General features: G+C 38.9%; 1 protein-coding gene across 1 annotated transcript in view; it reads right to left on the reverse strand.

Annotated features, from left to right (window-relative positions):
- Positions 1-20,000, reverse strand: part of LOC128743706 (TGF-beta receptor type-1) — an 81,063-nt gene extending 61,063 nt beyond the window's left edge. The window contains exon 1 of the mRNA XM_053840332.1: positions 18,899-20,000. Within this exon, the coding sequence (XP_053696307.1) occupies positions 18,899-19,070 (172 nt within the window). The 5' untranslated portion in view covers positions 19,071-20,000. The remainder of the gene's footprint in view (positions 1-18,898) is intronic.
- Between the last annotated feature and the right edge of the window lie 1,246 nt (positions 20,001-21,246).

Here is a 21,246-nt window from a genome sequence, read left to right on the forward strand (position 1 = left end):
AATTATCACAAAACGGCAAGTCGCTAACTCCTAGTTGAAAATCAATTTTGATTAAATTCTACCGTGGACCCCCGCTAAAGTGAATGACATTTTATTCAGATTGAACATTGGACGATAGGACTGATAGGACGCTACGTTTTCGTGACTAGAATCGCGGCTTGCTTTCTACATGCTTTATACAAAGCTGAAGCTAATGCGTGTGCACCTAAACTACAGCTGGTGCGAGCTCCTCACGAGCACTCCCTCATTTGAAGCAGGATTTGTTGTGGTCTCGAAAGAGTAGACCCGATATTTGTGTTACAAACAAACATATGGTAATGATGGCAGTTTTCTACAGAATTTTTGATATCGAAGGATATAGTACTACAATGTTTACTATGATCAGTTGTCAAGTAGAAATCCCAAGTAACATTTTGAGTTTTATTGCATTCTTATAATGGTTTTTGTGACTAATTTTGCTCATGAAACTTATCATAAGATTGCATTAAAACCTTCAACGTCACTTGGGACTCCAAACATCTGAATTGACATATATTATGAGCTAACATTTGCGAGCTGCCATTGTTTTGTGTTGCTTTAAAATTCATTATTTCAATATTTCTTCTTTTCAGTTTCCTCATGATCACGCTTTACAAAGTTCAAGTCTATACCAATTGCTCCACATCTGAGAATTTCCATTGACGAAATCATGCTTTCTGTAGCTTTGAGTAGATTTTCTGCGTTTCGCGTTCTTGGAATTTTTTCTAAGTAGAGGAACACTTTCGGTGGCAGAATCTGTCTAAAAAAGATTTTTGATTCCTGCCAACTTGGATTGGTGTGTGGTTGAAGTTCGTATTTCAATCTTCGATTGATGCATTCTACGTATTTCATTCTGTACTTTTCATTTGAGAGGAATTTCACATCCTACTTATTGAATGGTGCTTTGAATATTGTTTATTCAATTGATTATTGTTTATCATCATTCATTTTTGAGTTAGTGAACAATAACATACACTAGTTTTCAGAGAGCAAAATAAGAAGCTGTACCATGGCCGATAGCAGCCTAGCTTTTGGTCAAAATGCCATAAATTTATCTCTGAAAATCCAGTGTATCTCTTAACCTTTAATATCAAAGGTACTTCTAAAAACCGACTGCATATATCGATATAAGAAGCTTTTGCTACGGTAGATCCAAGCTTTCTATCTTCCTTCCTTTTAATTACAGGAAGTTGAACGCAATTAGGTGTCTTTTCTGACTCTGATGCTTGATTCTTTGTAATATTTTGTGCGGTACCAGGTCGACTGACGTCTTTTCGTCGGATACTTTCAACAGTTGGCAGCATCAGCATGAGGGAGATTAGATGAGATACTATTACAAATCACAAATCTAATTTACACTACAATGTTGATAACGTTGTGAAAATTAATTCTGAATGTAACCAAGAACTGAACTGAAAGAAACTCTTTTACATAGAGAAACATGACCTATGTTTTCTCCATGCCAATGAAAAATATTTTAAACTGTGTAAACTGTGAATTTGTATGAGAGTTTTAAGGTTTTTGCGATTTTTCTTTACAATTTTCAGCTTCATATTTTGTGTGAAACTTTTACGAGAAAATATTTTTTTTCATGGTTGCTGAGAAAATTTACTTGCAATTTCATAAAAAAAGTCATCCTACGATGCTACGATTTTTGAAATAAATTCTTTAAATAAGCGATGTCCGAGGAAATTGGAAAATTCCCCTTCAAGTTTTTTGGGAAATAAGAAGACCACGAAGTGTTTATATATTGTTTTCGTCCTTCCATAAACTATGTCCAAAAAAACAGTCCAAATTGCATTGAATTCTGATACCCCTCGGCATAGGGTATGCTGCATTAGTCGCGCAGCTAAGCACAATGTAATTTCTTTTTTCCTGTTCATTGAGGTACATGCTTCAACTAATGCTTGTGGGATATTAATTTATCAAACACAAGGTGTTTGTCACTAGACAAGACAATTGCATTCGTTGTACGAGAAGCTTTCCTAAGAAAAAAAATCAATTTTCCGATTCAATTATATTGTACCAATTGTTGCGCTAATGTTCCCTTAATTGATTTTGACGTTTCTTTTAATTCTTTAATTACGACCAACACTTCCAAGCAGGGATGGTTCGATCACTTTGACTCAATTTTGATTCATTTGACACAACCGTCTTAGCCGAGCAAAATTCGACAAATTGATGTATGAGACATTTGTAGATAATAACTGGATCTACAATTTTGCTAAATAAAGTGTTACTGTATCTTTTGTAGTTACAGTGCTACATTGCTAGTACACCATTAGTAACTAAATGAACGTTCATTTAGTTACTAAAGAGGTACTAGCATTGTAGCGCCGTAACTACAAAAGTTATAGAAACACTTCATACAGCAAAATTGTAGATAATAACGAGTTCTACAAATGTCTCATACATAACTTTGTCAAATTTTGCGCAGCTGAGACGGTAATGTCAAATGAATCAAAATTGAGTCAAAGTGATCGAACCATCCCTGCTTCCAAGAACTTGTTTTATATAATGAACGTAATTGTTTTATTTGAACTGCTACAGTGACGAAAAAATACATTAACAATGATTAGTAATGCAATTATTGGTGCCACCACAACTATTGGATCAACTACCCTAGATGCCAATGCCATCTACACAGAATTTTTCTCACGCATAAATTTGGGACCCACCAATTATGTCAGTTCTGGTGAGTTCTGGTTCTACCAATGTGTCTGATAATTAAAGTACATCATAAACTATATATATTACAGAAAAAATTATACTGGAAAAATTAAATATTGCGGAGGAAATGATAGGGTCCCAAATTTATGCGTGCGAAAAAATCTGTGTAAATGGCATCTCTGCTCCTCGGCCCAAACTAGCTTGAAGTATCCAGAAGCATCTAGCAAATAGGTCAATAATGATAAATGAAGTTTTCCGTTTGCACGAAACAACAGTAACCTTTTCGCAGCATTACTCCCACCGATGCTGCCACCGCTGCACTATGGGCCAGAAATTAAAATTCCGGGACAAACATATTTGCGGCTAAACTGCATGTCTCAGCTCAATGTGGTCTTTGAATGAAAAAATGATGCATCTTTTGAATAGACCTTAACAACAATTCAAGTAATAACTTTTTGAGTTGATTTTTTTTCACCTTTTTGGTTTCAGAATATTAAAGATAAACCAATTTCATGTATTTTTTCTTAATATATCAAACTTCTACCTTTTACCCATTTTCAGCAATAGACCTTTGTTTATAAACGATCCCTGAGTCTGTGTCTGAGTCTGTGTCTGCGCCTGTGTCTGTGCCTGTATCTGAGTCTGTGTCTGTGTCTATATCTGTATCTGTGTCTGAGTCTGTGTCTGCAGCTGTATCTTTGCTAGTGCCTGTATCTGTGTCTGAGTCTGCTTCTGTGTCTGTGTCTGTATCTGAATCTGTGCCTGTATCTGCTTCTACATGTGCGTGTCAGCGTCGGTGTCTGCATCTGAATCTGAATTTGTGCTGTATCTGTGTCTGTGTCTCTGTCCGCGATCACTTGTCCGTGCTCACTTGTCTGTGTATCCTAGTTTACGCACATATCATTTTAGTAAAGTTGTGTCTTAAATGAATCTTTACAAAAAGTAAAGTATCTGTTGGCGCGAAAATAGGAGCCGCTACCCTACTCGTCACAAAGGCAAGCGACGCGGACGGTGTTTAGCAACAAAGAAGTGATTTTGCTTTAGAATCTCTACTATAGCTCCTTTTAATAACTTTTGGCTATTGTTATTTGTTCTACGATCGTTATAAAGCCAACCTATATTCACAAAATAAATTCAGAAGTTATATTGATTTGATAAAGGCCGCACGTATTTCCTTTATTCATTCCGGTTACCGAAAGTCTTTTCCGACAGTTCGTCCGCTTCGATCATCGATATTCCGCGCGCTTTTTGGACCTCAAGCTAACAGTGTCCAAAGATTTTTTTCTTATTTCTAATACTATTCTGGCATGGGTATGAAATGGGGAAGACAAACAAGAAAGCGACCAACATAGCTCTTGCCATCTCAAGCCCCTGGCTAGCGCCTCCACGCGGCCATACCCGGTAATGCTCTTTTGAGTAGCTAAGCTAGGAGGTGCGATACTGGGTGGTTCCTGGCTGCCTGATCTGAAAATCGAGGTTCGGCGGAGCCACACGACCTTGTTAATAGGTAAGCATAAAATAAGTTATTTTAATTATTGTTTCGTTTTAGCTTATGAAGCTGCTCATGCTATATAGTGAAAACTTTGGCCAAAACGAGTGTTAATACTGCACATGGATATTGGATACCAGAAGAAAAAATTAAATTGATCATTAGAAGCACTTGTGGAAACCAAAAGGACACAACTCTATTCCATTCCAAGGACTGCTGGTGAGATTGTTCTATTTTTACTCATATATACCACATTTCATAAATAAACTAGAATCGGGAAGAGGGAGGGACCATCAGAGCACTTGTTTGAAGCGATGGGCCTAGGGAGAGTGAAACAATCAACTTTCTAGGGTTAATCTTGGCCCGATTAAGAACACATCGTGAATAATGAGCGGGCTCTTCTCCCCACCTGCTGGAGTCATTCTGCATTAAGACGGTTTATTCAACGATTGACTCAGGCGACTTAGCCCTTGGAAGGAGATTCTCTAAATCCATAGTACGTGTAAGTGATGTTGCTTATCGACCAATTCCCTTTTGGCCCTTCATACAAGAGGTGGGAAGCATGACCAATCGTTGAATATCTTCAACTCTTTTTGACATGGCTCATTGCTATGAACGGATGTTCTGCTAAGGCAGGTGGTAGTACCATATATACATATTCATATTCATCAAGCACCCCCAACTGTACAGTGAAAACTTTGGCCGTGACAAGTTTAAATAATGCACATAGATATCACAATGAAAAATTCAATTAATTATTGGATATTAGATGCACTGATGGAAACTCAATTGACGCAATTATATTTCATTCCACGGATTGCTGGTGAGATTGTTCTATTTTTGCTCATATATGCTCCATTTCATTTTATTTTTACGCTTATATATTCATATTATATTCATATCGTATATTACTGTGTACATGAACACCCATGGAGATTACATGAGTTTTTCGCATTCTCTTAAAAAAGTAGTTGTTCAACTAACGTACCCATTTGTACAATCGGAAGGACATGGCCAGGTAGGGTGTACTTACGGGTACACCACATCAGCCACCCATGGTGTGTACGGTTGTCTATGCTATGCTATTTCTAATACTATTCTGGCATCATTCTAAATTTGTGCAAAACCTCCTTAAACCCAAAGTGGCGAGCATGGGGTCTTCGACAGTGTTTCTAGTTATGAAACGAAAAAGAACTTTGCTGAAGACATTACACCTAAAGTTGAATAAAAAATCAAAGTATATTTAAACATTTCTTGTCACTGAGTTGTAAAATAAACGAATTCAATTTCAAATCGAATTATGATAGTTTTGACGCAGAGGCAAAAAGCAGTGGTAGTACTGGCACAATCAGAGCATTAAGAATAGAGCACATAAATCGTTTCCTAACGTGATTACTTTCTGAATTCAATAATTCAATAATAATGCTTAACATTCATATTTTAGATAGAATATCTCTTTCCTTATTCCTTTATTTTCCAGGTTACAGTCACAGATCGTGCCGGTACGCCGAAATCAATTTGTTGTTGAATTTTGCTCGGGAAACCTTCAACTGTCCATACTGCCAACGAGAAGACAATTACGCCAGTAAAAACCACTTTTCCGTGCACCCGTGGGTTAGGTCCTGAACCACAATGGTCTAGCACATATGTAAGTAAACTGCTTGACGGGCAGGAAGAAAAACTATCCCCACTTCGGGAAACGGGTGACTACGAGAGAGAGAACGAAAAAAAAAGAACGGATGCCAAGCGAAACCGTAAAGAAGCGTGCTCCTTGGCCTCTTTGTGCCTTCGGGATCGCAACCTTTTTGCCAACCGGCGTGGCTGGAACAGGGCGCCGCCTGGAGGAACGGGAGAAGACTGTCAGACTAAAGTTTTTCCGCCTCCTGGATGTGCAATCCGACTGTTGCTCCAGCGAAGTGCCCCGATGGAAAAGGAACAAAGTTCTACAAGTTTTACGATAGGAAGACACTTTGCCGCACATCCTTCGTCACCTCCGCAGTCCAGTGCATCCGCGTGCTCACGTAGATAAAGTAAAGGTACAGATTAGTGGTTACAGTAATTGCCAAAGTTTTACAACGCCATTGGAGACAAGAGTCACGATTAATATTGGCTCCCGGACCGGCTCTAAAGGAACGGAGTAGCGCCGTGATTGTGCCCTTTTATGTTCGGTGGGATACTGGCAATTTATGAGACTCAATTGAGGCAGAATTGGACTGGCTATAAATTGTGTGCTTATGCAATGTTGACCCTTTTTCTTTTGCAAAATATACAAATTATTATATTTTACAGAGGTAACCGGAAGTGGGTGTAAGTTGAAAAAGCGTGTGTGCTGATTAGAGTTAAAATAGGAACTGTTGAGATGCTCGGGATGGAAATATGGAGAATGAAACACTTCATACTTTGAGGCCTTAAAAGGCTCTCATCGCTCGGTGGAAATAAAAACGGCTGCCTTACCAAACCCATTTTAATTACATACATCGCATTGTTTCATCCATGCATGCATACATTTCGGGTTGCGTATGTTGTACCGACAGCATCTTCCAGCGAAGGACGTATCAACGAAACCCGCACAATCGCGCACGCAGACGCAAACGAGATCCTCGTTAACATTTTCATTACTAACAAGAGAGACAACGAGGAAAAACTCTTACGCCGTATCTTCCCTTCCGGCCTCGTACGACACAATATAGTAAACATCGCGTGCGGAAAAACCGGCAGAAAGGGAATTGACCTCACACGGCGCATCTGTCGTCATTTCTCATCGTCGGCATGTCAGTCAATCAACCCAAAACGCTAGCTGATGTTCTTTGCCGTTCGTGTAGCGTTCGGTAGAATAGAAATCATTCGTCGTCGTTTTTCCCATCACCGAGAGACCGGCAGTTGCCAAAGCTAAATATTTATTCATAAACCGTCGTGCGTCTATTTGTGATGAACCGTCAAGAAATATTCTGTCCTCAATCTTTGATGCGCATGTGAATCAAAACATCAACAAAGTTGATTTTTTATACAAACTACATTCAAATAGTAGCAGATTTGTAAAAAAAAATCGCTTTTCTATCCCTATGATCTCTAATTCGTTTTCTCAACCAGAGATTCACAGAGAGATGGAACTGTAATGAAGTATCCTGTTTTTTTTTCGATGCTATTCGTGTTTGCAAGGAAAACAACCGTTTTCTATGTCATTTCACACTTCAACGTTTTGAGAATAATTTCATATTATTTATCACATAAGTAGTAAATAATTTTAAATGTTGTTTAAATAGCATAATTCCAATATCTCAGTTTAGTTTGACTTTCTGATCCGGAAAATTTGGTGCGCAAGAAGTTCGTCCTCTACGTACGGTTCGTTAGTTGTTTAGTCACGGGTTGCAAGTAATAAAAGAGCACACAAACATCATTCACCCGAAGCGGGTTAATCCGAAGTCCAGGTGCCGCCATATTTATGCTACAATAAAGAACGGATAACCTGACGCGTTTCCCAGCATTGAACGGACACACGAACCGGCACGTACCCTACACGGGCGGCCGGCTAGAGCCAGAGGCCAGAGTGAGTGGAAGCCCCCGACGACCGGGTGCTGAACGGCGAAATGCAAGAGAAGGAAATCATTTTGCATTAGAACGTGACGGCATGCATCATAATAAAACTCTCCGTTGAATTTATTGGATTTTGAAATATTAATTTTTATTCTCGTTGGTGCCGGCTTTGCTCTTGTTTCCATCTTATTTTCCACAGTTGCTGAGCAGCATTTTTAGCCTCTGCTCGACATCAACGTCGTCGTTGCATGAATTTCTTTCTGACGGTTCGACTGCTGGAAGCATTTTCTTGAAACGAAATTTCCGGATACTCTAATCGAAGACAAGCCACTGCACAAAGAGAAAAATCAGTTTTTCCTCCTTCCGGATGTGAACCGGAGGGATGAGGTTTTTTTTTCATTCTCACAAAAAAAAACAGCCGAATGCAAAACGGGTTTCTCTGCTCGAGTATGGCTGGTCGAACGAGAATGGCTCTTGTGGAGTGTGAAGAAATAACGATATAAAGATTAAACTTTCTGTTCTTTGTTTATGGCATTTTTCTGTTGCTTTCCCGGCTGGTGGAAAACGATTCCCTTCCGCTAAAGTATCGGAGCCAACGATCCGCGCCGGGAGAGAAATAAAAGTTCGCTTTGTATACGGATTATCGTATAACCCATTGGCATCGTCATCCTCGTCATCATCATCATCATCATCATCATCATCGCCGTCGTCGTCGTCGTCGTCGTCATAATCGTAATATTCTAAATGATAGGGGTTTCTTCCGTCTGTCTACAGGGGGTTCTTCACATATCCGCAGCAATATACGGTATACAAACGACAGTGCACTCAGTGCCAGAGGCCACCAGGAGACAGGTCAAAAGGATTCTTTCTCCGTTCTATCTCAAGCAAGGTCCAACCGTCAGTGGCGGGGAGTGTGAGACTCAATGGACCCGTAACTGACAGTAACCGTACAACGGAGCGATACGATGGAAAACGCAACTATCGTTACGAGATCCGGGTTTTACTACACAGGCTGTTCTGCGCCACAGCCGTTGTCCCAATAACAGCAGCAGCGGGAAGGAAACTCATTCCAGATTCATTGACCTCTTATTGTGGGTCTCTTTGGTTGTAAAAATACGGTAATGGGCTGTACAATGAAACGGGTTTTTATTGCCGATCGCTTTCGGCGAAGCATCCATCCATCGTTGTTGTCGGCTGATCCGGCTGACCGGTACTCGAAAGCAAAGGGTGCATGTATGAAATAAAATGAAGAAAATAGAGCCCGTAGAGTGGGCAAATTTCGAATCCAGTTTGTAGATTGCTTCCCGCAGTGAGCCCACCAGCTTCGGTATCATGCGTTGCATACATATCATCGGACCGTTTCGGTTTACGGCCAGTGTTTGTGGTGGTAAAGGTAGGTTGGAATTTTACTACCGTAAGGAATTGATATAATTATCCTGTTCGGGCAAGGGAATGCCGCGAAGTTTTGGCAGTTTACAAAACAAATTGTATTCACTAGAATTAGTATGGCTGAAAAACAGAATTTTTGCTCTTAGAATTTATGACAATGTATAATATATGCTAGAAACTTTATACCGGAACATCAAACATTTGACGTTTTCATTGCGTCCTAGCTCATAAAATGAACAAGAGTGTTTAGAATTCTGCTGAAACACTGTCTTTCACAAATTTTATTTTAGGTATTTATTTTTTTTTTATTTAACTTCAACGGACTGAGTCTTTTTGAAGTGTATCTATGAGAAAAGCCGATTGGAGTTAACAACATTGACATCATTCTCAAACCGCCGTCATCTTCTCTTCATTCACAGTATACATTTATAAACGTAAATTATTGAGACAATCATCGTGGAATGGTGCAGTCGAAAGATGAGCTTGGAATCCATTTCCACTATCAGATCTTTAACGTTAGCGACACGTTTCAGAAGAGATTCTTCGATCCTATATAGACACATGATTGGGATTTTCCTTCTAGTGAAAGAGATCACTGAACATTTGTTGACGCTTGTAGTAAGGTTGTAGTTGTTGGGTCTTGTAGTTGTTTACAGTTTTCTACAGATCGTACAACAAGGAATATTTTCAGATCATCCGCATATAGTAGTTGCATCTCGGTGTGATAACGACACAAACGCCATAGAAGTAAATTTTGAAAAATGGTGGTCCTAAATTACTTTCCTGAGGGACGCTAAAATGTTATATCGTTATAGTATCTTTTCAATATAAATTGTCTTAATTCTGTTTAATGTGCTTTTACTTATCATATCAGAGCAGGAGAAGAATGAACCACGAGCTGACGCAGCTTTTCGGCGAACCCAGTATCCAGAAAGTTGCTAAGGGTAGAAGGGTGCAATAGGCGGGACAAAGAATGCTGGACAACAACCCCGCAAAAATGGTTTTCGCCTTGAATCCGGTTATATGAATATCAGACACAGAGGTGCACAGCGTGCTCGATGGTAAGACAGGTAGACAGTCGAGGAATTGAACCGGACAGCCACGAACTAAGTTTGTTGACGGAACATCATTATTATGCAGATCAAATCCTGAGGGACATCGCACCAGGATAAGTAGGTAAGTAAGTTACTTATCAGAGCTCTCCGGAAAAGCAACTGGATTTGTTCCCTTATGACTTCGTCATTTGAATTAAACAATATCATTAAACGATTGTATCACTTTAATATACTTAAAACCATGGGTAATGTTAATTTCAATCACGAAGCATGGTGTAACAAAACGCCAAGAAGCAGTAATAGTTTGTGATGTAGAACAACATTTTATCTCGTACCCAGCACAACCAACAGATTTACTTCACCTCGGACCTACTTTACTAACATATTTGTAACACCATTTTTGAGTAAGCACGTAACCATGAAACAAATTTGTTTCAGTTTACGTAGTGAAGAAAGTTACCAGGGTAACAGCCACGAATTTGAAGTACTTTCATCAAAAATGATCCGCTCATTACAATGCCGACTATTTTACGCGGACATCTTAGCCTGCTCACACAGAAACTATGCATGGTTGGTTTTGATTATTTTTGTACTCGAGTAGACCCGATACGACTTTGTCGATATTATCTGAAACTTTCCCATTTTTCTTGCATTCCGTGAGTTGAAACCGGTGAAGAAATGCATCACTATGAACCCTGGACATGTGTTGTGTTTACTAGTACTACCATTTACTGTAGCTCGATGTAGAGATGTCAATGGGATGAACATGATTGAGCATAAAGCGAACAGCATTTCAATCTAAGTGTTTTGTCTCAGGTTTTTCTGTACCTCGCACTTCACTGTTCCAAGCTTGATCGCTATTGCATAAGAGATATGCTTATTATCCGTACCTATCTATCGGTATTTTTACCCTCATTTCCCTAATCCTTGCTAATAAGCAATACCGATTTCGCTCCTGCAAGAAATGCGAAGTTATAATTCACACTTGGATAAGAGGCCTGATTACCATTCTTAAATTTGCTCCACCAAGAAACTTCATCGTTGGTAATGCAGAATTCAGTACAATGGAGGGTTGTGGTCTGGAGCAATTTAATATTGAATGTCCTTATTCTATTGCGATTTACACCCACGGTATTATCAAATCCAGGTACGGCGCTACAATGTAGTAACTCATTAGTGACTAAATGAACGTTCACTTAGTTACTAAAGAGGTACTAGCATTGTAGCATCGTAAATACAAAAGATACAGCAAAACTTTATTCAGTAAAATTGTAGATAATAACTAGCTTTACAAATGTCCCATATATCACCTTGGCCAATTTAGCTCGGCTGAGACGGTACTGTCAAGTGAATCAAAATTGAGTCAAAGTGATCGAACCATCCCTGGCTAGCACGACACTTGTTGCTACTAGAGACCGATGAAACCTCTGCATCATCCACAAGTGGCACAGGAAGGATTTGTTGATAGTGGACTGGAAATGAGTTGATCTGGATCCACCGAGGCAGGCGATGCGATTACTGTCATTCGAGCAGGCGTACGATTTAAGGACGTGTTTAGGTACGTGGCTATCGCGAAATATCGATATTAGAAAAAACCATGAGAAACCAGTTTACCGACACCGAAGATTATGTGCTATCGACCTATTCGATTCGTTCGAAAACGCGCGCGAGCAGTTTTTGGATACCGACAGACAGTTGTTGCTATGCGCAAAAGCTGTCCTGAGACAAACGTAATACCTTTTGGCATCCTTCGATTATAAAACATACTTAGAAACCCTGACTACTTCATCAGGGAGCTACACAAAAGCTGTCAATGAAATCAATGGAAATTATGCGCACGATGATGCGTTATAACCTCGTTTATAGCACTTCATTATAAACCCCGGTTTATAAACACTTCGTTGTTAAGTGTGCCCAAGTGAATTCAAATGATCTTCAGAGAATATCGAAAAAACCAACGAGCGAGGCACAAAAGCAAACGATTCTAAATTGCTATACGAAACGACACTCAGTATGTAAGCACCGGTTAGGGTTATATGAAAATAACCAGGAGGTAAAGCCAGTAATTACAAAAACTGAAATCAAAAATTTACCTTTTTTCATCAATTTAATATAATGGTAATGGTCATGGTAACAGCCATGATTTGTTAATTTAGGGTTTATTTCTAATTCCCGTCGTAGTAAGTAAAGCCATTCTAATTTTCATCATTTGTTGAATGGATTTAATAAATACATCACAAGTTCTTGTGCTGATTTGAGTAAAACATACTTACTTTCCGGTCCATGAACTTTGAAATCACCGAAAAGCGATTATTAAAGCATATTATTGAAATTACGCAACTGACTCCATTTCTTAAATTCGTTGTACCGTTTTAAAATTCGTACATCAAAATTTTTCATCGTCCGAACTAAAAATCACAAGAATGTTTACGAAACTAACGCGCATGTATTTGTGCAGGACGGCATGACAAATGTTATTCTGCAAAATTTCTGCAGGTCAGGCAAGTTTTCCTGGTTGTAGAATAACGACAATGCCTTGCGTGAGTTATTTTCATTTATGAATGACGGAGATTAAAACGATTAGGGTAGATGCTCCAGTAGTTGTGGTAGTACCAGTAGTGGTGGAAATTCGAAATATATCATAATTTTGGCGGATTTCGAGATAATTTCAGTTTTCTATTGTTAAATATTTATTTGTTAACAGTTTTATCTAAGATACACAGTTAAAATTCAAGATGCTGGTGCAAAAAATACAAATTTCTTTTCAGCAGTCCAATAGAGTGCAATTGCTTAAGAAATTCGTAACAATCCATAGCATTTTAACAAGCCTACGTTGTTATCCACATGCTGCCATGCTCATTGCAAGCGTTGCTAAGGCGGTAAACAACATTCCACTATTATAGGCAAATTTTCCACTATTATAGGAACATTACCACTACTTTAGGAGCACATACTAATGTCAGGAAAAGTAATATTTTAGATGTATTAACCAGCAGAATGGTATAATTTTGGTATGTATTTAAAGCCAACACTATGGTGCACCATATTATCATGTAGTTCAATTGAAAACTGATAAATTGAGCGTTTAAATTGTCTTTACACACTACCCCCCGACATAATGCCTCCATTACTGGAGCATCTACCCTAGTCGACTTTTTCTTCTTCGTCGCACGAAAAAAACGTAGGAAATTTGGCTGGTAGAACTTCTTTAATGATAAAAAGCATTTAAATAGATCTCAGCTCACTTTGATTGATCGCGTATGATAGACAACAAACTAAAATATTAGGAAATAACTAGTTTTACATTGTGTGTCATAAAAATGCTGATATTTTTAATAACTTGTGTTGGATAGGACGGGAATAAGCAATTACGACGAAGCAGCAACATGCCCTATATCGAAAAATACTATTTTGTTAATATGCACATGCGAGATTTACGGTGGCTCGAAAACCGCGCGACAAACATGAATTTATTATATCTGAAAATAAAAATAAGGCACAAAGAAACGAGCCAAAGAATTCCTAAGTTGATAAGCATTTCCTCTTACCAAAGCTAATATGCAGAGATATAGTGCCTTACGCGCTTTAAGGAAAATTGTTTAATTCCAATTACTGAAACTCCTCATTATTGAGAAGTTTTATATCTCCGCTACTCAAATTTTTTATTTCAGTAGCTCAAATTTTTTATTTCTTTTTTTTAGATACCACCGCAGAATGGCGGAATTTTCAAATGAAAATCATGCATGATGTATGTTTTGGGCATTCGGGCACGGTCAGGTTTGGCACCCTCTTTTCGCTTCCATTTTGCTCTTTTGATTACTGTCCCTAAACCAAGCAGAATCTGAAAAAGGTGATGTGTGGGGCATTTGTAGAATTAATTATTATCCGTAATATTGTTAAAGTAAGCATTGCAATAGCTTTTGTATTGATTATAGCACCATCAATACATCAATAGGTTGCTATTCTATTGATAACTAAAAGAATGCACCACGTCGCTTATATACGGACAAGTTCCGGGGACTTCCGGAAACACTCAGACAAGTGGCCAGGTTCGTCCATGAACAAAAACCTATCCTGCGACACCTTAAATGACACTAGAATTCAATAACTAGATCAATGGAAGCCAAATCTGCTATCTAGGGTTAGATTTGGTCATATCTGGACATATTTGAGAGATCCCGGGAATCCCTGGGAAGTCATTTCTTAGTCCCATGTCCAGATATGACCAAACCTGAGCCCAGATAGCAAATTTGGCTTTGGCTTTGATCTAGTTATCAATAACTAGTGTGATTTAAGGTCCCGTATGATAACTTTTTGTTCATGGACAAAACTGGCCACTGGTCTGGGTGTTCCCAGAAGTCCCCGGAGCTTGTCCATATATAACCAACGTGGCGCTAGGTAGTTCATCTGACTGTCAGTGATCTAGTTTTTAAATTCTGGCGTAATTTGAGGTGTCGCATGATAAGTATCGATACTGGCTTATGATCGATACTGGCTATTTCCCACAGCGATAACTTAATCCGGAACATTTCCGGTTAGTCCCAATACAACGTAAAACTCTCAAAATGGTCGGCAATTGGTATATGTTGCATAAAAAAGCAATACCGGCTGTGATTTACGTTCATTTTGGAAGTGTCATTGAAGATTTTTATTTACTTTATATGAGAAATCTGCCCTTTAAAATCTCAAAAGGGCGTAACTCAAAAATTCGTCGATCGATTTTTTTTTAAATTGGCTCAGAGGTGTAGGATGGCAATACAAACCAACTGGCATTTTCGGTTTAAATGGCCTAATTTATGTTTTAATAACAGTATTTTGAACACCGTGTGATGTGTTTTCATAAGGAATATTCTAAACTTTCACCTTTCCTTTTTTCTGCTGGCGTTCTGCAGCCTCCATCCGATCGAAACTTTACCAAACCTTTTTTTGTTTCACCAGCGAATAGACACTGTTTTCCTTCGACCAGCTTCTGTAGAGCACACAGTTTTCGGCAGATTTTTCATTTCAGATATCTGTAATATAGTACCTAAAACTGTAGTAGTGTAGTAGTGTCGTCGTCCCATCAGTAAAACAAGTTAGATTCTCGGTTCATGAATCGCAGTTTTGCCCCACCCGTGAATCGCACTTTTGCCCCGTTAGACGCTTGACGGGGTTTGACCCAAATTACGAAAAAGTGAAATATATTTTGTAGCTTCTTCTCACCGTAATTTCAAGAGAGATATCTGAGTGACTTAAAACGCTGACACAATTTTTCAACAAGTAATATCCTCCTGTTGATATCGTATTTGCTGTATAACGAAATATTACATCAAAACCGTTCTGAACTAACATTTACCCATAACTCAGCAACTATGCTTCGTAAACAACAAATGATTACGATAGATTCAAGCTGTCAAAGTAGTTACCCATCCATGCCATTGTAGTCAATTTACTCGGAATCATTGAATCGCACTTTTATCCCCATCGTACTTTTGCCCCTCCTTACCTTTGTATTTGTTTTATTTATTTTACAATCCATTTCATAAGTCTAAATAAACATACTCTAACAATCTGTAATCTACTTATTTTCACCAACCGCTTAGATTTAATCAGCGAATCAACCATTCGGAAAAATACTTCTGGTGCCGGTGCGCGGTCCCAATTGAATTGGACAAGCGTTTTCGAGAAGTGGAAGAACTAATACGCAATAGACTGGAACAATGTGGATCGTTGAAGTATGGTTCCATTTTTGGAAAATTAATCCCAGTTAGCGGGTTGCACGTGAAATTATCATTATCATTTTGGACACAAATGTGTTGAAGAAAGAATAAAATAAACAAAACTGGTCACAAGTTACTGCCTTGAGGTACACCAGATTCTTTTGTGAACGGTGGCGATAGCTTAGACGCGTATTTTGCGCATCGACGAGGAATAAGGTGATCAGTAGTAACTGCTAGATTACATTATTGGAGTGATTGAATGACACAATTAGTATAAATAACTATGATTATTTTTTGCAGCATGGCGCAAAAAATAATCGGATTTAGTTAATGCCCATCAATCGATTTTTTAGCCCTCCGCTCACTCGCACACCAAAATGGACATATTCAAATTAAAAATAGTAAAATCTAAGGGATAACAAGATCCAGTTTCTACATATAATACCAGCCGCAATGAAATTATGTTACTTTTAAGGAGCTTACAGGAAGAGAACAAAGGTATGTCGATTTATATGATCACTTCTTTAAATTATTATTTCAAGAATTTTGTCCTTTTTGTTTTTGACAGAGTTCGTATTACAATAGTTACTGCTTATTTTCTGCTTAAGATACAACTTTAATTTGTTTTTAAAGATTAGATTTTAGTGTTTGCTAATAGTGCTTAAGATCTGTGGGATCGACGGTTATGGGGAGTTAAGAGATTACACCCGTCGCGTGCTGCGTGCTCTATTTAATAGTAAAAGATATATAACATGCATAGCATGTTTATACATGATATTAGTAACAAAAGTAATCGTTTATTGCTCATGTACCTAATCCTAGTAGCGTAACTATTCCAGGAAATCTTGTTATGTGCAAGAAATCTTGAATACGTGTAACCAACAATTTTTCTAATATATTGTATAATACAGAGAATGTTTGAATTTTTACTGAAAATCAACCAACATAAAAGTAACACATCAACGAAATATTGTACGCAATACAGAATTCACACGTTGTTTGATCTTTGTGATCTTTTTCAAAGTAACCATTTTCTGTCCTATAAACTATTAAAAGCTCATACTATTTTTAATACATAATACCAGCATCATTGGTAAAATGCTGATTATAGATGAGAGCATTGAGTAAAAAAAGTATTTCCAGAACCCCGTTATTGACAATCGACTCAACCCATTGCCGTTATAAAGATGGCGAAGTGAACTTCAACTTGCGTAGCTCATGTTTCGGCTGCTATCAGCTTCTGCACTGCGTGCTGCGTACCACGTAACTACAATCTTTTTCCGCTTTGCCAGACACTGCATAGTCCGCAGAACTACAGCAAACAGAAAGGAACTTTTTTTTTGCGTTACTCTGACTTATACATTAGTATACGCCTCCTCCAACTAAATGTAAAACTTGTTAGTAAACAACAATAACAAAACAACGAACAGGAGAACAAAAAAACACATTTACGCGAAAGACCGCGTTGATTATCCGTCTGTCAGCTCGCGCATCCGTTCGTTTGTTGGCGCGTTTGCTGTGTGGCCCTACAACAATGTTGTGCGGGTTTCGGTATGCCACCACCGCCATCACTCTGACCGGCGGTGTATGAATCATAATAAACAAAATCGATAAACCCATCCGATGGCGTTCGGTTTGCTAGCTTCTCGAATGACTCTTTTTCATTTCGTTCCACAGCAGCATTATGATTTCTATATTGCAAACCAATGCTCGGTTCAATTATTCCGTAGGCGGTGTAGCCGCGCATCTTTTCGAAAATTTAACCTCCAAAGGATGCCTTCAAGCATCTTTAAATATTTTGCATATGTTTAGAAATACTTGTAAACCACAAGCAACATAATTTGTAATACCTATGAAAGCACTAAGTCCTTCAAGGCCATACAATCAAAACCCAAAACTACAGTAGTTTGGCCTACGTGCAAACTCGCAAGCACACAGTCACAAACCCGCAGTCATATATTAAATTATTTTAATAGACAACTACAAATAAAGAAAACATAACCAATCAGCATTTCATTTTCTTTCCTCAATGCACACCGGTTGTGGTATCCATTTCAACTCTTTTCATTTCCATTGTTCATTATTCCGCATACAAGTCCGACCATTTTTCCAATTTCCATTCTTCTTGCTGTTGTTAACCCTCGCATTCTCATCATTCCTAATGGCCAGGCGATGTCGAATCATCCTAATGGTACCGAAGCGTAACTGTTAAATAATCAGATCTGCTTCCAGGGAAACAAGAATCCTTTTCCATTATTAAAGCACTTTTCTCTCTATTTTTTGCATGAAACTGGACTCAAAAGGGTTAAGCTGTCACTGTGCCATTGCGTGCATTAGATGCAACGAAGCAACAAAGCCTTTGTGGAAATACAAGATACGCACAATATTGGTTCGCTTGTTGTTTGAGAGCTACAAACATAACATGTAGATTGAGTTGTGGCCATAATGCACATGTTTGTTTGTCTAACCAGGATGCGAATCGACGTATACTAATGATGTGAACAATCATGTTGCGCAAAAGTCTAACAACTTCATGATGTTAAAATCAATCTTTTCGATAAGTTGCGTTGAACATCGATCGAATAAACGTATTGAAAGCATATATAATTAATTGCATGAAGTCGGTATACATATGATTCCGTTGAAGCGTAACAATGCTAAGCTATTGATTTCTAAAATAAATAATTTGCAGGTGAATAACTTTCATACAGCTGAAACTTTTGGCTGATTTAACATGCGAAAAAAATGTTACATCTGACGAATCTCCGAATCATGACCGTGCTAGCAGAAAAAATCGAAATACATCCAGTAAGGCTCGTTGACCTTTCATTATGTGGCTTCCACTACCATTGAAAAAATACTTGTAGCATCTGGGCTTTGATAGCGACAACTATCTTCATAGAATTAACCCGAAATGCATGAAAACATTGTATCTTTACAAAAAGAAGTATTTTAAATTTTACAAATAAACATTTTTATTTGGAGTCGAAAACAATGTACTTTCCCAGACTTCAAGCTGAAACTAGCAGTCCCGCAAAACTTACCTCCGCCGAATCCAGCTGTTGTCGCCAGTATCAGCAGTCCGATGGCAACCGCCCGAAAGTGTGTACCACTGGTCAACTTTCTGCAGCGTTTCTGCTTCGCTTCCGGATTTCCCGAGCGCTCGGACAGTGGGCTGATATGTTGCTGCGGCGTACTTTGCCTTGCTTCTGCCATTATGTCTCGGTTGTTGGCCAGTTAATCAGGATAAAATACGTCATCCGGAGTGAAAAATTCGATACTAAAAGATCCTTGTCTTCTTCCTGAGCGACGCGTCTTTGGTTTCGTATTTCTAAACGACCATGAAAACACTTGCGCAATTTTTCACACAATCACACACACTCTGATTTGCGGTGGCCAACCAAACACTGCATGATTTATCTGCTCTTCGCAGCGAAATGGTGGTTTTTCGATTCTTTTCTACCATAAATCACTCTTCAATTTCAATGATGGCAAACCCTAATTTCCACAAACTAACACAATGGCAGTGATCAAAACAAACACTATCGCTATTCTTTTGCTCGGTTTTACTTCACGCAGAATGTTCTACTTCTTGTAACAGGAACAAACCAGTTTTCACCTCAAAATTATAGAACTATCCTCCGTCATACTTGCTGGAACAAAATGTATACCCTCGAAAGATAATTTGACAGTTCGGCACTGGTAGACTCACGGTTGCGAATGGATAATGCCTAGAAGCAAGCACACCTTGAAACCATTATTCGCAACTGTAATTAGTCAACACAATATTATGGATTAGCCGGAACCGCTCCCGGTTTCTGGTCGCATCAGAAATACAAACTCCGACAAACTGTATTCGATTTTCTACCCGTTTCTTTTACACGCAATTGCTGCCTCCTCCGGAAAAATAAAGATTTTCCTCTAGCGGTAGCTGCTACACACGGATTTGAAATCAAGTTTTTCTGCTGAAACTTAATCCCAATCGAATCGATTCGATAACATTCGTATCCACAACACACTTTATTGTCTTTTTAAACACAATTAAACCGATCACATCTAGCATAAACTAGAGATTCGAGCTTATATTCACGGATGGCCATTTTATGTGCAAAATCGGGAACGAGTGAAGGTAAAGAATTTCGCTGTCATCAGCAGCAGCAGCGCACACAGAGAGTACCCAGTGTCATAAGCTAAGGCAAAACGCACACAACGGACCGGGTCGCGAGTATACGCGAAATAAATACTACCACCGAAACTCAAGTCGCCTGGCCGCTGCTGCTCTGCTGGAAGAAAGTGCTCCAAGCCCATCAAAGGCAACAAAAACACGCAATCATGAATGAATGAATGGTTAGAGAGGGGGACGGTTTAGTTGCGTGCATGCGCTAGTGTTCGTGCCAATGTGGGGCCGTCAGTGTGTGCGGTTTTGCGCCGTGACAACTACCGTGGATGGTCGCGTTGCGAAAATCAACCTCATCTGAAGGCACTCTGCGGCGCTGTTTGACAGATGGGGGACCTGCGATGCGCTGGATGGGTTATGTGGACACTGTAATAAAAATTGATGATTCAGTCAGTTTGCTTCGAAAGCGTAGAAATGAAAAATCGTACTGGCGTACATCGAAATTATTTTGCCAGTAAGAATAGTTTGATCGACATTTTTTCATAAAATATTGTACATATTGTTCCTTCAAGCAGTCTGAGAGCTGCTCTTTTTTAAGCTACGCAATATGCTTAACTACGCAAGTTATAATAAATAGAGATTATTTTTGAGGCCTCAGATTGGTCGAAACGTCGACATTAAACGAAATATAAATATTTTCGCACGAAACCCGTGACCAAAAGCCAGTATCATATCTATAACAAAACCAATGGTCGTTTTTATTATCATCGAATATTCTAGATAATAATTCTAATTTTGTTTTGCTGAGGCACTGTAGTCAAATGAGCATCTACTGAGCAGAAACCCGAAAGCGAAGCCTGCTGGAAAGTCGGTCTAACGAGCACCACCTTCTGACACTGTGAATTCGTGAGTTGGCCTACCCAGAAAAAGAATTCCCAACGCCAGTACGATCCGCCCCCGATTCACGCGACAAATACGAAGCCTTCCGTAGGTCCCGATCATGCGAAAACAGCCTCGCCACCCGTATCCTTCGTCTGCTAACTGAAAAACCACCCGTCTCCATCGTTGCATTCTATAACGTCACCGGCAGGGCAGCAATCGCTGGTGGTTCTCTGCTGTGAAGAAACCACTCTATCCTCACAGTTCCAGTAAACCATCCAACGGGTTAGTGGTTATAAGATTCCAGGAGGAATTTCGTGAGAATGCCGTTATACACACCCAAATAGATATCGAATAACCAAATAGTAGATGTGTAGCTCTTCCAGGTAACGCAGG

Source organism: Sabethes cyaneus, chromosome 3 (genome assembly GCF_943734655.1).
Source record: "Sabethes cyaneus chromosome 3, idSabCyanKW18_F2, whole genome shotgun sequence".
In the NCBI taxonomy this organism is placed as follows: domain Eukaryota; kingdom Metazoa; phylum Arthropoda; class Insecta; order Diptera; family Culicidae; genus Sabethes; species Sabethes cyaneus.